The 18,016-nt window shown below is 36.8% G+C and overlaps 1 protein-coding gene across 1 annotated transcript in view; it reads left to right on the forward strand.

Moving 5' to 3' along the window:
* Positions 1–18,016, forward strand: part of SLC5A8 (solute carrier family 5 member 8) — a 70,485-nt gene that overhangs the window by 43,506 nt on the left and 8,963 nt on the right. The window contains exons 11-12 of the mRNA XM_045867124.3: positions 10,470–10,556; positions 13,689–13,894. Of these exons, the coding sequence (XP_045723080.1) occupies positions 10,470–10,556; positions 13,689–13,894 (293 nt within the window). The remainder of the gene's footprint in view (positions 1–10,469; positions 10,557–13,688; positions 13,895–18,016) is intronic.

Below are 18,016 nucleotides of genomic sequence, written 5' to 3' on the forward strand. Positions count from 1 at the left end.
GAGTTTATTTTTGTGTATCGTGTAAGAAAGTGGTCCAGTTTCATTCTTCTGCAAGTTGCTGTCCTGTTTTCCCAACACCATTTGTTGAAGAGACTGTCTTTTTCCTAGTAGTCTTTCCTGCTTTGTCAAAAATTGACTGACTATATAATTGTGGGTTTACTTCTGCATTTTCTATTGTGTTTCATTGATCTAAACGTCTCTTTTTGTGTCAGTACCATACTGTTTTGATTACTACAGCTTTGTAATACAACTTGAACTCTGGAATTGTGATGCCCCCAGCTTTGCTTTTCTTTTTCAAGCTTGTTTGGCTATTTGGGGTCTTTTGTTGTTCCATATAAATTTTAGGATTGTTTGTTCTAGTTCTGTGAAAAATGTTGTTGGTATTTTGATAGGGATTGCATTAAATGTGTAGATTGGGTAGTATAGACATTTTAACAATATTTGTTCTTCTAATCCATGAGCTTGGAATATCTTTCCATTTCTTTGTGTCATCTTCAATTTCTTTCATCAGTGTTTTACAGTTTTCAGAGCACAGGTCTTTCACCTCCTTGGTTAAGTTTATTCCTAGCTATTTCATTATTTTTGGTGTAACTGTAAATGAAATTGTTGTCTTAATTTCTCTTTTTGCTGCTTCATTACTGGTGTATAGAAATGCAATACATTCTGTAGATTGGTTTTGTATCCTGTGACTTTACTGAATTTATCAGTTCTAGCATTTTTTTTTTTTTTGGTGGAGTCTTTCAGGTTTATATATATAGTGTCATGGCATCTGCAAATAATGAAAGTTTTACTTCTTCCTTACTGATTTGAGTGCCTTTTATTCCTTTTTGTTGTCTTGTTGCTGTGGCTAGGAATTTCCATAACTATATTGAATAAAAGTGGTGAAAGTGGGGGCACCTGGGTGGCTCGGTCAGTTGAACATTTGACTCTTGACTTCAGTTCAGGTCATGATCTCAGGGTCGTGGGATCAAGCCCCATGTCGGGCTCCATGCTCAGCACAGTGTCTGCTTGGGATTCTCTCTCTCCCTCTCCCCCCACTTGTGCACTCTCTCTCTCTTTCTCTAAAATAAATAAAATCTTAAAAAAAAAAAAAAGCGGTGAGACATCCTTGTCTTGTTCTTGATCTTAAGGGAAAAGCTGAGCTTTTCCCCATGAAGTTTGATGTTAGCTGTGGGATTTTTGTATATGGCCTTTATTTTGTTGAGGTATGTTCCCTCTAAACCTACTTCGTTCAGAGTTGTTTTTGTTTTTGTTTTTTTTATCATGGATGGATGTTGTACTTTGTGAAATGGTTTTTCTGCATCTATTGAAATGATCATTTAGTTCTTATTCTTTCTCTTATTGATGTGATGCATCACATTGATTGATTTGCGAATATTGAACCACCCTTACAACCCAATAATAAATCCCACTTGATTGTGGTAAATGATTTTTTTAATGTATTGTTGGACTCAGTTTACTAGTATTTTTTAAAAAATATTTTTACATCTATGTTCATCAAATATATTGGCCTGTACTCTTTTTCTGTGGTGTCTTTATCTGGTTTTGGTATCAGGGTAATGCTGGCCTCATAGAGTGAATTTGGAAATTCCTTCCTTTTCTATTTTCTGGAATAGTTTGAGAAGAGTAGGTGTTAATTCTTCTTTAAATGTTTGGTAAAATTCACCTATGAAGCCATCTGGTCCTGGACGTCTGTTTGTTGGGAGTTATTTGATTACTGATTCAATTTCTTTGCTGGTAATTGGTCTGTTCAAATTTTCTATTTCTTCCTGTTTCAGTTTTCATAGGTTATATGTTTCTAGGAATTTATTTCTTCTAGGGTGTCCAATTTGTTGTTTTTCATAATATTCTCTTATAATTATTTGTATTTCTGTGGTGTTGGTTGTTATTTCTCCTCTTTCATTTGTAATTTTATTTATTTGAATCCTTTCTCTTTTTTCTTGATAAGTCTGGCTGGAGGCTTATCAGTTTTATTAATTTTTTCAAAATCAGCTTCTGGTTTTATTGATTTGTCCTACTATTTTTTTAGTTTCTCTATCATTTATTTCTGCTCTGATCCTTATTATTTCCTTCCTTCTGCTGGTTTTAGGCTTTGTTATTCTTTTTTCTAGCTCCTTTAGGTGTAAATTTAGGTTGTTTATTTAAGATTTTTCTTGTTTCTTGAGGTAGGCCTGCATTGCTATAAATTTCCCTCTAAATAGAACCACTTTTTCTGCATCCCAAAGATTTTGAACCATTGTGTTTTCATTTTCATTTGTTTCCATGTACTTTTTAATTTCTTCTTTTGCTTCCTAGTTGACCCATTCATTGTTTAGTAGCATGTTATTTAACCTCCATGTATTTGTATTCTTACAGATTTTTTTCTTGTGGTTAACTTCTGGTTTCATAGCATTGTGGTCAGAAAAGATGCATGGTATGAGTTAGATCTTTTTTAATTTGTTGAGGTTTGTTTTGTAGCTTAATATGTGACCTATTCTGGAGAATGTTCCATGTGCACTTGAAAAGAATGTGTATCCTGCTTTTGGCAATGGAATGATTTGAATATATCTGTTAAATCCATCTGTAGTGTGTCATTCAAAGCCATTGTTTACTTGTTGATTTTCTGTTTAGATTATTTGTCCATTGATGTAAGTGGGGTGTTAACATACCCTAATATTAGTGTATTACTATCAATTAGTGCCTTTATGTTTGTTATTAAATGCTTTATGTATTTGGGCACTTCCATGTTGGATGCATAAATATTTACAATTGTTATATCTTCTTGTTGGATTATCCCCTTTATTATTATATAGTGTCCTTCTTTGTCTCTTTTTAGAATCTGTTTTTTATTTTTATTTTTAAAGATTTAATTAATTTATTTATTTGAGGGGGGAGGGGCAGAGGGAGAGGAAGAGAATCTCAAGCAGACTCTGTGCTAAGCATGGAGCCTGATATGGGGCTTAGTCTCACAAACCTGAGATCATGACCTGAGCTGGAATCCAGAGTCAGACGCTTAACCTACTGAGTCACCCAGGTGTCCTAGAATCTTTTTTAAAGTCTAGTTTGTCTGATATAAGTATTGCCTCTCCAGCTTTCTTTTGATGTCCAGTTGCATGATAATTGTTTCTCTACCCTTTCACTTTCAATTTGCAGGTGTGTTTAGGTCTAAAGTGAGTCTCTTGTAGGAAACATATAGATGGGTCTTGTTTTTTTATCTATTATGTCACCTTGCATTTTTTTTTTAAGATTTTTTATTTATTTATTTGAGACAGAGAGCATGAGAGGGAAGAGGGTCAGAGGGAGAAGCAGACTCCCTGCCGAGCAGGGAGCCTGATGCGGGACTCGATCCCGGGACTCCAGGATCATGACCTGAGCCGAAGGCAGTCACTTAACCAACTGAGCCACCCAGGCGCCCCCTGTCACCTTGCATTTTGATTGGAGCATTTTGTCCATTTACATTCACAGTAATTATTTTTTTAAAAGATTTTATTTACTTATTTGAGAGAGAGAGGAGGGGCAGAAGGCAAGGGAGAAGCAGACCCCCCCCACCCCCCACTGAGCAGGGAGACCAACGCAGGGCTTGATTCTAGGACCCTGGGATTATGACCTGAGCCGAAGGCAAATGCTTAACCAATTGAGCCATCCAGGCACCCCTCACAGTAATTATTTATGGATATGTACTTATTGCCATTTTATTTGTGGTTGTTCCTTTGTGGTTGTTCCTGAAGATTTTCGCTGATCCTTTCTTGTCTTTCTTTCATGGTTTGCTGGTTTTCTTTAGTGATAAATTTGGCTTTCTTTCTCTTTATTCTTTGCATATTTATTAGTGGTTTTTGATTTGTGGTTACCATTAGGTTTGTATATAATATCTTCTGCATATAGCAGTCTATATTAAGTCGGTGGTTGTTTAAGTTTGAACCTATTCTTATTCCTCTCCTCCCCACGTTTTAGGTATATGTTGTCATATTTTACATCCTTTATCTTGTGAATTCCTTCACTGATATTTTATAGAAATATTCATTTTTACTGTTTTTGTGTTTCCTACCTTCATACCGTTACTTTTAGTCTTTCCTTTCTACTCATAGAGTCCCCTTTAGTATTTCTCACAGGGCTGGTTTAGGGATCATGAACTCCTTTAGTTTTTGTTTGTCTGAGAAACTCTTTATCTCTACTTCTATTCTGAATGATAGCCTTGCTGGATAGAATATTCTCGACTTCAAATTTTTCCCATTCAGCATTTTAAATATATACCATGCTAGTCCTTTCTGACATGGATAGTTTCTGCTGAAAAATCTGCTGATAGCCTTATGGGGTTTCCCTTGTATGTAACTGTTGCCTTTTGTCTTCCCACTTTTAAGATTTTTTTCTTTATATTTTACCATTTTAATTACAATATGTCTTGGTGTGGATCTGCTTTTGTTGATTTTGTTGGGGGTTCTCTGTGCCTCTGGGATCTAGATATCTGTTTCCTTCCCCAGATTAGGAAAGTTTTCAGCTGTTATTTCTTCAAATAAATTTTCTGCCTTCTTTTCTCTTTTTCTTCTGGGATTCCTATAATATAAATGTTACTGTGTTTGATGGAGTCACTGAGTTCTCTAAGTCTGTTGTCATTTTTCATAAGCCTTTTCTCTCTCTTTTGTTCGGCTTGATTACTTTTCATTACTCTGTATTCTAGGTCATTGATTTGTTCCTGTGTTTCTTCCAGCCTACTGTTCATTCCTTCAGCATGTTTCTGATTTTGTTTATTGGGCCCTTTATCTCTGCTATATTATTCTTATCTCCATGTTAATGGTCTCACTAGTGCCTTCCAGCCTTTTCTCAAGTCTAGCAAGTATTTTTATGATCATTACTTTAAATTCTCTATCAGACATGTTACTTGTATCTGTTCCATTTAAATCTCTAGCTGTGGCCTTGTCCTATTCTTTCATTTGAGACAAATTCCTCTACCCTCTCTTTTGTCTAAGTCTCTCTGCCTGCTTCTCCGTGTTGCATGCACTCTGCTATTGTGTCCTGGCCACTTTATCCTTCAGGCCAATTGTCTGTGGAGGCTCTCTTTGCCTACTGTGAGCAGTATTTGTTTCCCGACCTGAATGTGGGGAATTTTAACTAGGTGTACTCTGGTCTGCTTATGAAATGAGTCCTGTTGCCACAGCTGCCAGAACTGAAGCCCTGCAGAATTCGTGGATAGGGAGACGTGGTGTGAGCAGGGGTTTGGGCCAGTCTTCTGGGAGAGAGGGCCCACTGTGCTGGGACTGAGGCAAGCATGACTGAGATGGGCAGTTCCACTGGAGTGGATGGGTCTTGGTGTAAGCAAGTTGGGTAGTGAGTGTCAGCACTGTACTGGTTCCCACAGGTAGCTCTGTGCTTATGCTGAGGGGCAGTGGAGTCCAGTTATCTTTGTTCCTGGAGGGGTCTCTCCATGAATGCTGCCTCTCTGGGACATGCTCCAAGAAGAGCAAATAACCTCCCCACTCTGTGCCCCAGGCACTCTTCAGATTGTTGTTTCCATGCTGTATGTCCACAGGCTATTTGCTCTGCTTTCTCTCCAAGAGGAGCCCCAATGCCCCTGGGCTCTCCTGAGCCAAGCCCACTGACCATTAAAACTCCAGGCTTTAAGCCCTGCTGGTTGCAAGAACTCGTGAAGTTCAGCCCCTCTCACTTTCCAAGCCAATTGCTGTTGGGAATCGTCTTCCCTGTGCACTCCCCTGTGTGCTAGTCTGTCTCTTACCCTTGCCTGGGACCACAGCTCTCTCCCTACCACAGTGGCCACAATCTGTTTCTCTCCCAAACTATGTCTCCACACTTCCTACTTTCTGCCATGTGGCCTCTTCTCTACCTTTAGTTGTGGAGTTTGTTCTGCCAGTCTTAAAGTCAATTTCTGGGGTATGTAGGATGACTTGATAGTTATCTAGTTGTATTCATGGGACAAGGGGAGCCTAGATTCCTCCTACCCTGCCACCATCTCCCTCCTTATCCCAGTATCTAATTTTTTAAGTGATTATGAATGATATTGTACTTTTAATGTTGGTGTCCATGTGTTTGTTAATATATAGAAATACAATTGATTTTTGTATATTTGTGTTGTATCCTGAGACCTTGCTGAATTTACTTATTAGTTCTTGGGATTTTCTACACAATCACGTCATCTTCAAATAGGGACAGTTTTATTTCTTTTTTTCCAATCTGTATGTATAGCTTTTATTTCTTTATTGCACTGGCTTCAACTTCCACATCATGTTTAATAAGAGTAGTAAGAATAGATACCCTTTCCTTGTTCCCCAGTCTGGATGAGGAAAGGATTTAGGTTTTCACTCTTAGATATAATGTTAGCTGTAAGATTTTAGTAGATGCCCTTTACAAAGTTGAGGAAATCCCCTATTTCCCTATTTTCTATCTTTCTGAGAGTTTTTATTATGGATGAATGTTGAATTTTGTCAAGTGCTTTTTCTGCATTGATTGATATGGTAATATGATGTCTTCTTTAGTCCTTTGACATGATCAGTTACATGATTGATTTTCAAATGCTTAACCAGCCTTGAATTCCTGGAATAAACTTCACTTGGTCGTGGTGTGTAGTTATTTTGAAATATTTCTGAATTCTATTTGTTAATATTTTGTTAAGGATTTTTACATCATGAGAAATATTGGTCTATAGTTCTTTTTTTTTTTTTTTTGTAATAGCTTTGTCTGGTTTTGGTATCACAGTCATTCTAGCTTCATAAAATAAAGTGGGAAGAATTATTCTCTGTTTTCTTAAAGAGCTTGTATAAAATTGGTGTTAATGATTTAAATGTTTGGTAGTATATTCTAGTGAAACCATCTGGGCCTGGGTATTCCTTTTTTGGAAGTTTTAAAAGTAAAAATTAAATTTCCATAAGTTATAGGGCTATTCAAATGATCTATTTCATAATGAGTGAATTATGATAGTTTGTATTTTCAAGAAATTGGTTCATTTCATCTAAGTTGTAAAATTTGTGTGTGTGGAGTTGTTGATAGTATTATACATTTGGTGTCTGCAGGGTCCTGTAGTGTTATTGCCTGTTTTATTCCTAATATTGGTAATTTTATCTTTTTTTCTTTCAGTCTTGCTTGAGGTTTGTCAACTTCATTGATATTTTTGAAAAACTATCTTCTCATTTCACTGATATTCTGTATTGTTTTTCTATTTACAATTATTGCCTTTTGTTCTTATCTTTATTCTTTTCTTCTGTTTGCTTTGGGTTTATTTTGCTGTTCTTGACATGAGACCTTAGATTATTGATTTGAGACTTTTCCTCTTTTATAGTGTGTGCACTAATTGCTAAAAATTTCCCTGTCAGCATTAATTTAGCTGTGTCCCACAACTTATCATATTTTGTATTTTTAAATTTCCTTTGAGATGTCCTTTTGACCCATGAATTATTTAAAAGTATGTTACTTAGTTTCCAAGTGTTTAGAAATTTTCCTGTTATTTTTCTGCTATTGATTTATAGTTTCATTCCAATGTGGTCAAAGAGCACACTCTGTATGATTTTAATTCTTTAAATCTGTTGAGGTCTATGTTACAGCCCAGGATATGGCATTTTGGTACATGTTCCATGGGCACTTAAAAAGAATGTGTATTCTTAGGTGTTAGGTGTGGTGTTCTAGAAGTATCAATTAGATCCTGTTCATTGATGGTGTCATTGAGTTCTTCTATATCTTCTGATTTTCTGTTTCGTTGTTTTTATCAAATTGGTGAGAGTGGAGTGGTGAATTCTCAACTATAATTGTGTATTTGTCTATTTTCCTTTTAGTTCTATCAGTTTTTATTTCATGTATTTTGAAGTTCTCACTTGGTGCATATATATTTAAGATTTCTATGTCTTGGTGAACTAATTCTTTTGTCATTATATAATGTTTCTCTCTGATAATTTTATTTATCTAAAGTCTAACTTATCTGATATTAATGTAGTTACTTTCCTTTGACTAATGGTTGCATGATACACCTTTTTTCATCCTTTTACTTTGAACTTGCCTAATCATTATATTTTGAATGAGTTTTTTGCAATCAGTATATGATTGGGCCATGTTTTTAAATATACCCTGCCAATTTCTGTCTTTTTATTGATGTATTAGAACATCTTCTACACTTACTGTAATTATGGGTATGTTAGGGTGTAAGTCTGCCATTTTTTGTTTTATGTTTGTTCTTTCTATTTTCTCCCCCCCCCACCTTTCTATAGGATACATGAACATTTTTTAGAATCCATTTTTATTTATCTGTTTTGAGTTTGCCTCTTAGAATAGCATTTTCAATTGTTGCTTTAGGTATTACGTTATATAAACATAACAAAATCTACTTGTTTTGTCATTTTACCAGTTTGAGTACAGTATAGAACCCTTACCTCCCTTTATGTGTGTTTACCCAGTTTTTAATACAGTTGTCAAATATTTACTCTACATACATTTTGAATTACATTAAGCAGTGTTATCATTTTTGTTTCAACAATCAAATATAACTTAGAAAACTCAAGAGGAGAAGGAAAGCCTATTATATTTAGCCATATCTTCACTTATTGTATTTTTCCTTCCTTCCTAATGTTCCAGGGTTCCTTCTTTTTATCATTTCTGTTCTGTTTAGAAACTTTCTTTAGCCATTCTTTTAGGATAGGTCTGCTGGCAAAAAAATTATCTTCGTTTCCCTTCATCTGAGAATGTATTGATTTCCCCTTTATTCCTAAAGATATTTTTGCTTGGGTATAGGATTCTGAGTTAGCAGTTCTTTTTATCCAGCTCTTGAAAAGTATGTGCCACTTTCTTCTGGCCTCCATTATTTCTGATGAAAATTTTGCTGCCACTGTAATTATTTTCCCATGCAGGCAAGGTATCATTTTTCTCTGACTACTTTTAAAATTTTGTCTTTGTTGTTAATTTTCAGAAATTTATTTCAATGTGCCTTGGCATGTATTTCTTTGGGTTTGTCCTGTTTGGAGTTTGCTCGGCTTTTGAATCTGTAGGTTTATATTTCTTGTAAAATTTGGGAAGTTCATACATTATTTCTTTGAGTACTTTTTGGCCTCACCCTTTTTCTCCTCTAGGACTCTGATGACATGAATGTTAGATTTTTTGTTATACTTGCACAGACCCTGGGCACTCCTTTCATTTTTTTAAAGTCAATATTCTCTCTGTTGTTCAGATTGGGTCATTTCTATTGGCCTATCTTCCAGTTCACTAATTCTTTCCTCTTTCTCCTCCATTCTGCTGTTGAGCCCATCTATTGAGATTTTTATTTCAGTTAGTATTTTTCAGTCCTAAAAATTTCCATTTGGTTCTTTATATCTGCTGTATTTTTGCTGAGACCTTCTATTTTTTTCTAAGACCTATTTTTTCATTTATTTCGAGCATGTCTTAATTACTGAAGCAGTTTTGTCATAGCTATCTGGGACCCCTGGACCTCCCCATGATCCAGAAAGTTGAAGGTCAATGCTGAGCAAAGCAGGTCCTCCAAACTCCTGCTTTAGATCTAAAGCTTGGGTCCATTCTGGTTTGTTTGCTTGTGGCATACCAGTTGTTAAAATAGTTTGATCTCCTCCTGATTATATGAATGAATGAATGATGTCCAGAAGCTCTAAGCTTATCTAGCACATCTAAGCCAAATCAACAAAACTCCTCTGAATGTGCTTTTCTCCATAGTCTGCATTATTGATTATAACTATTATTGTGATTGAGTCCCCTTTTTTTCATATATCAACTCTGGCCTGAGTATATACATTGAGGTGTTGTAGTAGGGTCACCATAACTCCAAGCCAGTTCTTCCTTGCTTCATTTCTAACCAAAGTATTATTTCCTGAGACAGACCTTTTTTTGGGATATATTCTTTGTGCCTCCAAAACTGGTTCCACAAGTCACACCATCATAGCCTGCTTCATGGGCCATGTGACTTATTTCACATTTTGCAGTGAAGTCTGTCTTCCTTCCTATTGGGCTTTGGTTCAAGAGAAATTATGAAATGACTCCCTAGGATTACATTCTGAACCCATATCCTCCTCAAACACTAGTTATTTGTCATCTCCATCCACACTCCTTTCCCTAGTCCACAAGGTAGGCTTCTTATTTTTTTTAACGTAGGACTGCCATCTATATTCTATAAAATTTTTCTTGACTTGATATTTTTTCTTTGATTTAGTTATTCTGTTATCAAGCCCCTTTACTCTGTAGATAAACCAAGGTGTCCTCTAATCCTTCTTTTATGGTAAAAATGGATAAAAATTATCCATTGGCTTATTAGGAACTCACATCTCTTGGGATTTTCAGCTTTTGCATTTTTCCATGAACAGATGAATAGTTGAGACAGAGAAACAGAAGCATTCAAGTTCTGATTACCTATTTGCCAATTAAAAGGTTGCCATGATTTTCAGGAAGAGATTGATTACTTCAAATCCTCATTCTGATGAAATTACTTTGAAACACTTTAATTTGGTATTTGAGATTGCTAGTTCCTGACTTTATTTATTTATTTATTTATTTAGGCAGCACTCAGCATATTTGGCATGGTTGGTGGACCACTTCTGGGCTTGTTTGCTTTGGGCATTTTGGTTCCCTTTGCCAACTCAATTGTAAGTATAAAGAGTGAGTATGTGTAAAGCTTACTTTCCCAACTATAATAGCAGCTCTATAGTTTTTTCTCAATTGGAAAGATATAGTTCCTTTGATATCTGTCATTAGTGACTTGATGACTTAAATTACTCATATTGTCTTTGCTGGGGTATAAAGTAAAGTGCTATGCACTGGGACTTTGCATATATGAAACTAAATGGAAACTGCCAAAATAACATATATTATAAATATTATATAGCTAAATCATAATATTATAATTATATAACTAACCATATAATATAGAATATATAACATAACTAAAAGATATATATTATGAAACAATATATATTATATTGTACACTATATATAGTATATATTATGAATAGCATATAATATAACTAAAGGAGCAACATTTTTTGTGCATTTATCTTTTTGCCCCTCTTGAAAATCACTAGGATTTCTAGAAACATTTTTTTAAATTTAAAGTAAATTAATTGGCATATAGTATATTATTAGCTTCAGAGGTCACTAAACTCTACCTCTGAAAATCACTAGGATTTAAGGAAAGGAGATCAACAGGCTCAGATGTGAAAAGATTTAAGGGAAAAAGAGCTGAGGATACCTGTGAATAGCCAGAGTACAGCAAAGAGAAGCAATAAGATAAGTGTTTCACCACCTTGACCAGAGAGTTTATATTCCTGATATTTAAAGCTGTAGTTCCAATATCATGGTTCTGGCCCCAAAGGGGTGATCATAATTGGGAATGGTATCCAGAATGAGGTAATATCTCTTTTCTACAGAGACATTTCTGTGCTTTGAAGTACTAAATTTTGTTTGGAATAAATTAAATTGAAATTATTTCTCTGAAAGCCAGGAGAAACAGGGTCAGTCCTGCTGTAAGCTGAAGTCCAGGAAAAACTGATAATGTATATATGGTTGTTTCATGCAGACATTGAATAAAAGCAGAACCATGACTTTGCATTTAGAATTCCATTTTCTTCATGAAGCATTAGGGATTGGTAAGGCAGCTACTAATAAGGGCTATTACCATTATTATTAATAACAATTCTTAAGGAAAATAATTCTTAACAGATGATAGCTACACCTGTGGTAAGCATAGCATAGTGTATAGAGATATTGAATCACTGTGTTGTATCCCGAAACTAATGTAACATTGTGTATCAACTGTACTCAAATAAAATTTTTTAAAAAAATAATTGTTCTCAGGGAGCCTGGGTGGCTCAGTCAATTAAGCGTCTGCTTTCGGCTCAGGTCATGATCCCAGGGTCCTGGGATCGAGCCCCGTGTCAGGCTCCCTGATCAGCAGGAAGCCTGCTTCTCCCTCTCCCTCTGCCTCTGCCTGCCACGTCCCTGCTTGTGCTCTCTCTCTCTCTCTGTCAAATAAATAAAATATTTAAAATAATAATTATTATTCTCAAAAAAATAATTGTCAATGAAGTATCATATGAAAAGCTAGTTTGGTAGAAATTAATCACAATGAAAGAATAGTTTGTATCTACCTTGGAATGTTGAAGCTTTGATTAGACTCTGCATTATGAAATGCACAGTGGTTTGTTGAGTGTCTGAAATATTAAGAAAGACTGACTTGGTTTTTGACATTTACTACTACCGTGGGTTGCCTTCAGAAAAGCTGTAGCAGACTAGGTCCCACATAACCTTTTCTCAGGAGAAGTATGATATTATTACTCCTGTCATAGGAGGTACCTCTTTTTACAGTACCCACATTTTTTATTAGCAGAATATCTACTCTTGCTTTGGAATGGACTCCCTGTCTTCCTCTCTCCCTACATCTTTCTCTCCCTTCCTCTCCTTCTCTCCTTCTCTTCCGTTGCTTTTCATCCTCCCTCATTTTCTCCCTCCTTCCCCCCCTTCCTCTCATTTTCATTCATTGAATATTTATGAGCTAAGCACTGTCCTGGGAATAAAGAACACTGAATATTTCTGCCCTCATGGGCTTTATAATTTTGTGGATTTTTGATCAAGCCATGTACAATGCTGAGAATAAGCAAGTATGGGCTGTCAACAGCTGGCCACACTACTATTCCAACCTCATATTATTGAAAAAATATTTATTGCATGCCTGCTATATGTCCAGCACTGTAGGTGCTGGGGTACCAAAACCAAAAATATCTAATTCTGCTTTCAAGGTTCACAGCTTAATGAAAGAGCTCATAGTGTTTGTCCCCAACATAAATCATCTGATCTTGTCATCAGCCTTCATCTTAACCCATCAACACACCATTCTTTTTTCCTGCCCTGTGATTTTGCTTACGTTTTTCCCCTTACTTCAAATATTCTCCCCTGTCTTCTCTATGGTGAGCCCAAGGCAAAAGCTGCTCTGTCTGGTCAGTATTCTTAAAAGAAGGGGGAAGTTTTCACCACAGAAGAAGAGGCCTACCAGCTTGAGGTTTGCTTTTGGCCCATTCGTTTGGAACTAGGGCTTAAATCATTCAAGGTCCAGCAGAACACCTGGACTGCTGGTGAAAAACAGAAGTGGGGAACCCAAGTTTTCCAAAGACCAAATGTCTTCAGAGGGGACATCTCTTCTTCTCTTTAGAAATACTTGGTGTGGTTGTATGCAACATTGCAGTCATTTGTGAACACTGCTTCCTATTTCCTCTCTAATTACCCTGAAGCACAGTTACAATCATGCATGTTGTTAAGTATGGAAATGAACTCTGTGTCTGCTTTCCCCTTCATAGTCTGTTGTTCATTTGGCATACCATTTGTTCACAGATTAAGCAAAAATAGAGGGGGCAATTGGCCTGGGGTCAACCATGTGATTGTTGTAGTTCTTTGGGTGTGAAGAGAGGAGGAGGCCAGAACAGAGTGCTAGCCATGGAAACAGAGTAGAAGGGATGGAATTATGAGATTGACAAAAAGAAAAATGAGCAGGGTGAGATAGGGATATGAAAAGGGAATGGAGTTACTGAGTCCCCAGGGCTCTGAGCTGAGGGTCCAGTGGCCCACACCACCCTTGACAAGAAGCAAGGATCTTGGGAGAGAGAATGCTTTTAGGAGAGAAGATGGTAAATCTGGCTTGGACCATGCTGAGCTTAATCTTCTGATGTTAATTTCTATCTCAAAGAAAACTATATTATTTTTCTTTTAAAAGCATTCTTGTTTTACAGGGAGCACTTGTTGGCCTGATGGCTGGATTTGCTGTTTCTTTGTGGGTCGGAATTGGAGCTCAACTTTATCCTCCACTGCCTGAAAGAACTATGCCACTAAGCCTTGAAACCTATGGCTGTAACAGCACATACAATGTGACAAATTGGGTGACAACCACAGAAATGCCATTTTCTACTAGTGCTTTTCAAGTACACAGTGTGGGAAGGTATTGAATTAAGCTTTATAATGTCATATTTTAAAGAAATGGATGTGACAGGTAGAGAACCCCAGTTGCTTTTTGTCTTGCCTACAGTGCTGTGATTTTCCCTAATTCTGAAATGGGTAGAGCCTTGTGGCTTTCTGGCTATAATATTTTGTTTGGAAACAACAAAAATTACTGTATGTTCTTAATTTTGGTAGAAACCTCTGCCTCACAGATCTGGAGAAGACTTGAATAATAAAAAAAAAATTCTATTATGGGTAAATGCTACCAGAATATCAGCTCTAGTTGAATGAAAAATCAGCTTTGTGAACTAAAAATGTTTTAAATGAAAAGCAAAATTATAAAAGAAACGTTGCTTATATAGGTTTTGAAGTATAGCCTTTATAGTCTAAAAGCTACAATCATCTAAATATGTTAGATCATTCCTATTTGTTTAGATTTAAAAATTCCTGATCTTTAGAGCACTGGCAATGGACTGCAGCTGTGATCAACTCACTTGGTAGAGTTTTCTGTATGCAGTATATTTTGGGCTCTGGATCCTTATTTCATCTGATTTAATGAAATGATGTAGATCTATGGGTAGGTGAGTGTTCTATAATATAGTGGACATAGGGCAAGACTTTCTTTAGTGGACAATTAAATGTCTAGCCTTAAAGCATAAACCCCTTGGAGATATTCAAGGAATACAAAGATGAGGTTGCTGCCCCTAAATTATTGCTCCCAGTTCCAGCTTTCCTAGAATGAAACCATTAAAGACTCATCCGCTTTGGGTCAAGACATGATGGCTGCCTTTTAAACTGGACGCACTCCTGAGAGAAGGAATGTGACTTATTATTAGTGATTCATGTTCCAAACAAAACCCAACTATGAGAATGCTTGCCAATGGAAGTTCAATGCTGGTAAATGCTGCATGAGTAGAGAGAAAAGGTAGTTCCAGAGCCTGAGGCATATTTGGGGGAGGTTTGACTAGGTGGGGTGCCATGGGGTGAGGGGCAGAGAAATGCCAGAAGCAGTTTGGACAAGCATGAACACACTAATGTTTGTGGGGAGAGGGTAGTTGTTTGAGTCAGAAAGGGAGAAAAAAATAATAAAAGGGTACATGGGAGGACGTTCAGGATATACTTCTTGTTTCACAATTTTGCTTAGCATTTGTCCTGATTGTATAAATCTCTTTATTAAAGAGTCTGGAGCAAAATAGTTATTTTGATTCTGAAACAAATAAATTAGCTGAAACAAATTTAGTATGTGCCTGGTACCATAATAATTACTTTTACATGTTAGCTTATTTGTAAAATAACAGGTAATAAACAAGAATTTCTTTTTTTTTTTTTTTTAAGATTTTATTTATTTGACAGAGAGAGAGATAGCAAGAGAGGGAATACAAGCAGGGGGAGTGGGAGAGGGAGAAGCAGGCTTCCTGCTGAGCAGGGAGCCCGATGTGGGACTCAATCCTAGGACCCTGGGATCAATGACCTGAGCTGAAGGCAGACGCTTAACGACTGAGCCACCCAGGCGCCCCAATAAACAAGAATTTCTAAGAATGAACTATATACTCAGCTCTGGGCTGGCCATTTATGTAGTATCCCAAGAAAGTCTTCACCTCTTATTCACTGTGGTTCCTGCCTTCTAGGAAGTTATAGTCTATATGGAGAGAGTGTGCTAATATACACAAAACAATTAATTCAGTAAGCACAGTAAGTATAAAACTAGCACATGGTAAATAGTAATAAAGACTTGATAAATATCTGTTAAAAGAATGGATATAAACAAAGTTGGAATGATTAGCATCAAGACTTTAGAGAGGTAGTACTAATTGAAGGATACAGAGGTTGGCTAGAAGGAGAGGGTCTGGAAAGTCACAAAATGACCAGAAGGGAAGTTGGACAAGAAAATAAACACTTAAACAATACCCTGTGGTAGGTAGTATTCATAGGCGATCAAGAGAGCCAGAGGGATGAGGAGCCTAACTCTTCCTGGTGGAGTCAAGGAAACCTTAAGGGGAGGATTACGTGAGCTGGAATTAATCAGGTGAACAGGGTTGGGCAGAAGGGACAGAAAGAAGTGTATATTGCACAGTGGAGAAGCAGTATATGCAAAGGCATGAAGGTCTGAAGCCACATGGTATCTTAGGAAATCATACATAGTTCAGTGTCCCTAGAGTACAAAGGAAGTAAACTACACAGCTGAAGATGAAACAAAATACCCTTTGGTTGCCTAGATACCATGTTTCCATTACCTACATTTAGTTTTTATTCTTTAAGTTCCCAGTGCTTGATGGGTATATACTGATAGCTCGTCGTAGTTTTAATTTGCATTTCCTTTATGATTAATTACATTCAATACCTTTTTATTATATGTTTTTTGGCCATTTCCATTTGGATATTTACTTTTGCGACTTGGCTGTTGAAATCTCTTTTTTTCTTTTCTTAAAGATTTTATTTATTTATTTGAGACAAAGAGAATGAGAGAGAGAGAGCACATGAGAGGGGGGAGGGTCAGAGGGAGAAGCAGGCTCCCTGCCGAGCAGGGAGCCCGATGCGGGACTCGATCCAGGGACTCCAGGATCATGACCTGAGCCGAAGGCAGTCGCTTAACCAACTGAGCCACCCAGGCGCCCGAAATCTTTTTTTTTCTTAAGATTTTATTTATTTGTTCATGAGAGATACACAGAGAGAGGTAGAGGGAGAAGCAGGCTCCCCATGGAGCAGGGAGCCTGAGGTGGGACTCGATCCCAGCACCCTGGGATCATGACCTGAGTCAAAGGCAGACGCTTAACTGACTGAGCCACCTAGGCACCAGCTATTGAAATCTTTAATCCAATTTTAAATGGATTCTCAGTTTTTTTCTTATTTATTTAGGACTTTTTGATATAGTCTAGGTACAAAATATATTTTGAAATATTTTTCTCCTGCTTTGTGGGTTGCATTTTTACTCTCTTAATGATACTTTTTGGTGGTCAGAATTTCTTCATTTTAATTAAGTTCAACTTATCAGTCTTTTTTTTTTTTCTTTCAAGTTTTTATTTAAATTTCAGTTAGTTAACACATAGTGTAATATTAGTTTCAGGAGTAGAATTTATTGATTCATCACTTAAATTGCTCATCACAAGTGCCCTCCTTAATGCCCATCACCCATTAAACCCATCCCTCCACCCATCTCCCCTCCAGCAACCCTCAGTTTGTTTTGTATAGTTAAGAGTCTGTTTTATGGTCTGCTTCTCTCTTCCCCCCGCCATGTTCATCTGTTTTGTTTCTTAAATTCCACATATGAGTGAAATCATATGGTATTTGTCTTTCTCTGGCTGACTTATTTTGCTTAACATAATATACTCTAGCTCTATCTACATTGTTGCAAATGACAAGATTTCATTCTTTTTTATGGCTGAGTAACATTCGATTGTGTATATGTACCACATCTTTATCCATTCATCAGTTGACTTTTTTTTTTTAAGATTTTATTTATTTATTTGAGAGAGAGAATGAGATAGAGAGAGAGCATGAGAGGGGGGAGGGTCAGAAGGAGAAGCAGACTCCCTGCTGAGCAGGGAGCCTGATGCGGGACTCGATCCCGGGACTCCAGGATCATGACCTGAGCCGAAGGCAGTCGCTTAACCAACTGAGCCACCCAGGCGCCCCAGTTGATTGACTTTTTAGCCCTTTCCATAATTTGGTTATTTGGTTGATAATGCTGCTATAAACACCGGGGTGCATGTACCTCTTCAGTTCAGTATTTTTTTATCCTTTGGGTAAATACCTACTAGTGCTATTGCTGGATCATAGGGTAGCTCTATTTTTAACTTTTTGAGGAACCTCCATTCTGTTTTCCAGAGTGGCTGCACCGGTTTGCATTCCCACCAACAATGTAGAAGGGTTCCCCTTTCTCCACATCCTGGCCAACATCTGTCGTTTCCTGAGTGGTTAATTTTAGCCATTCTGACAGGTGTGAGGTGATATCTCATTGTAGTTTTGATTTGTATTCCCCTGATGATGAGTGATGTTGAGCATCTTTTCATGTCTGTTAGCCATTTGTATGTCTTCTTTGGAGAAATGTCTGTTTATGTCTTCTTGACTGGATTATTTGTTTTTTGGGTGTTGAGTTTGATAATTTCTGTGTAGATTTTGGATA

This window comes from Mirounga angustirostris, unplaced genomic scaffold (genome assembly GCF_029215605.1).
Source record: "Mirounga angustirostris isolate CCGP_5_RB_7025 unplaced genomic scaffold, mMirAng1.0.hap1 SCAF_5, whole genome shotgun sequence".
Classification (NCBI taxonomy): domain Eukaryota; kingdom Metazoa; phylum Chordata; class Mammalia; order Carnivora; family Phocidae; genus Mirounga; species Mirounga angustirostris.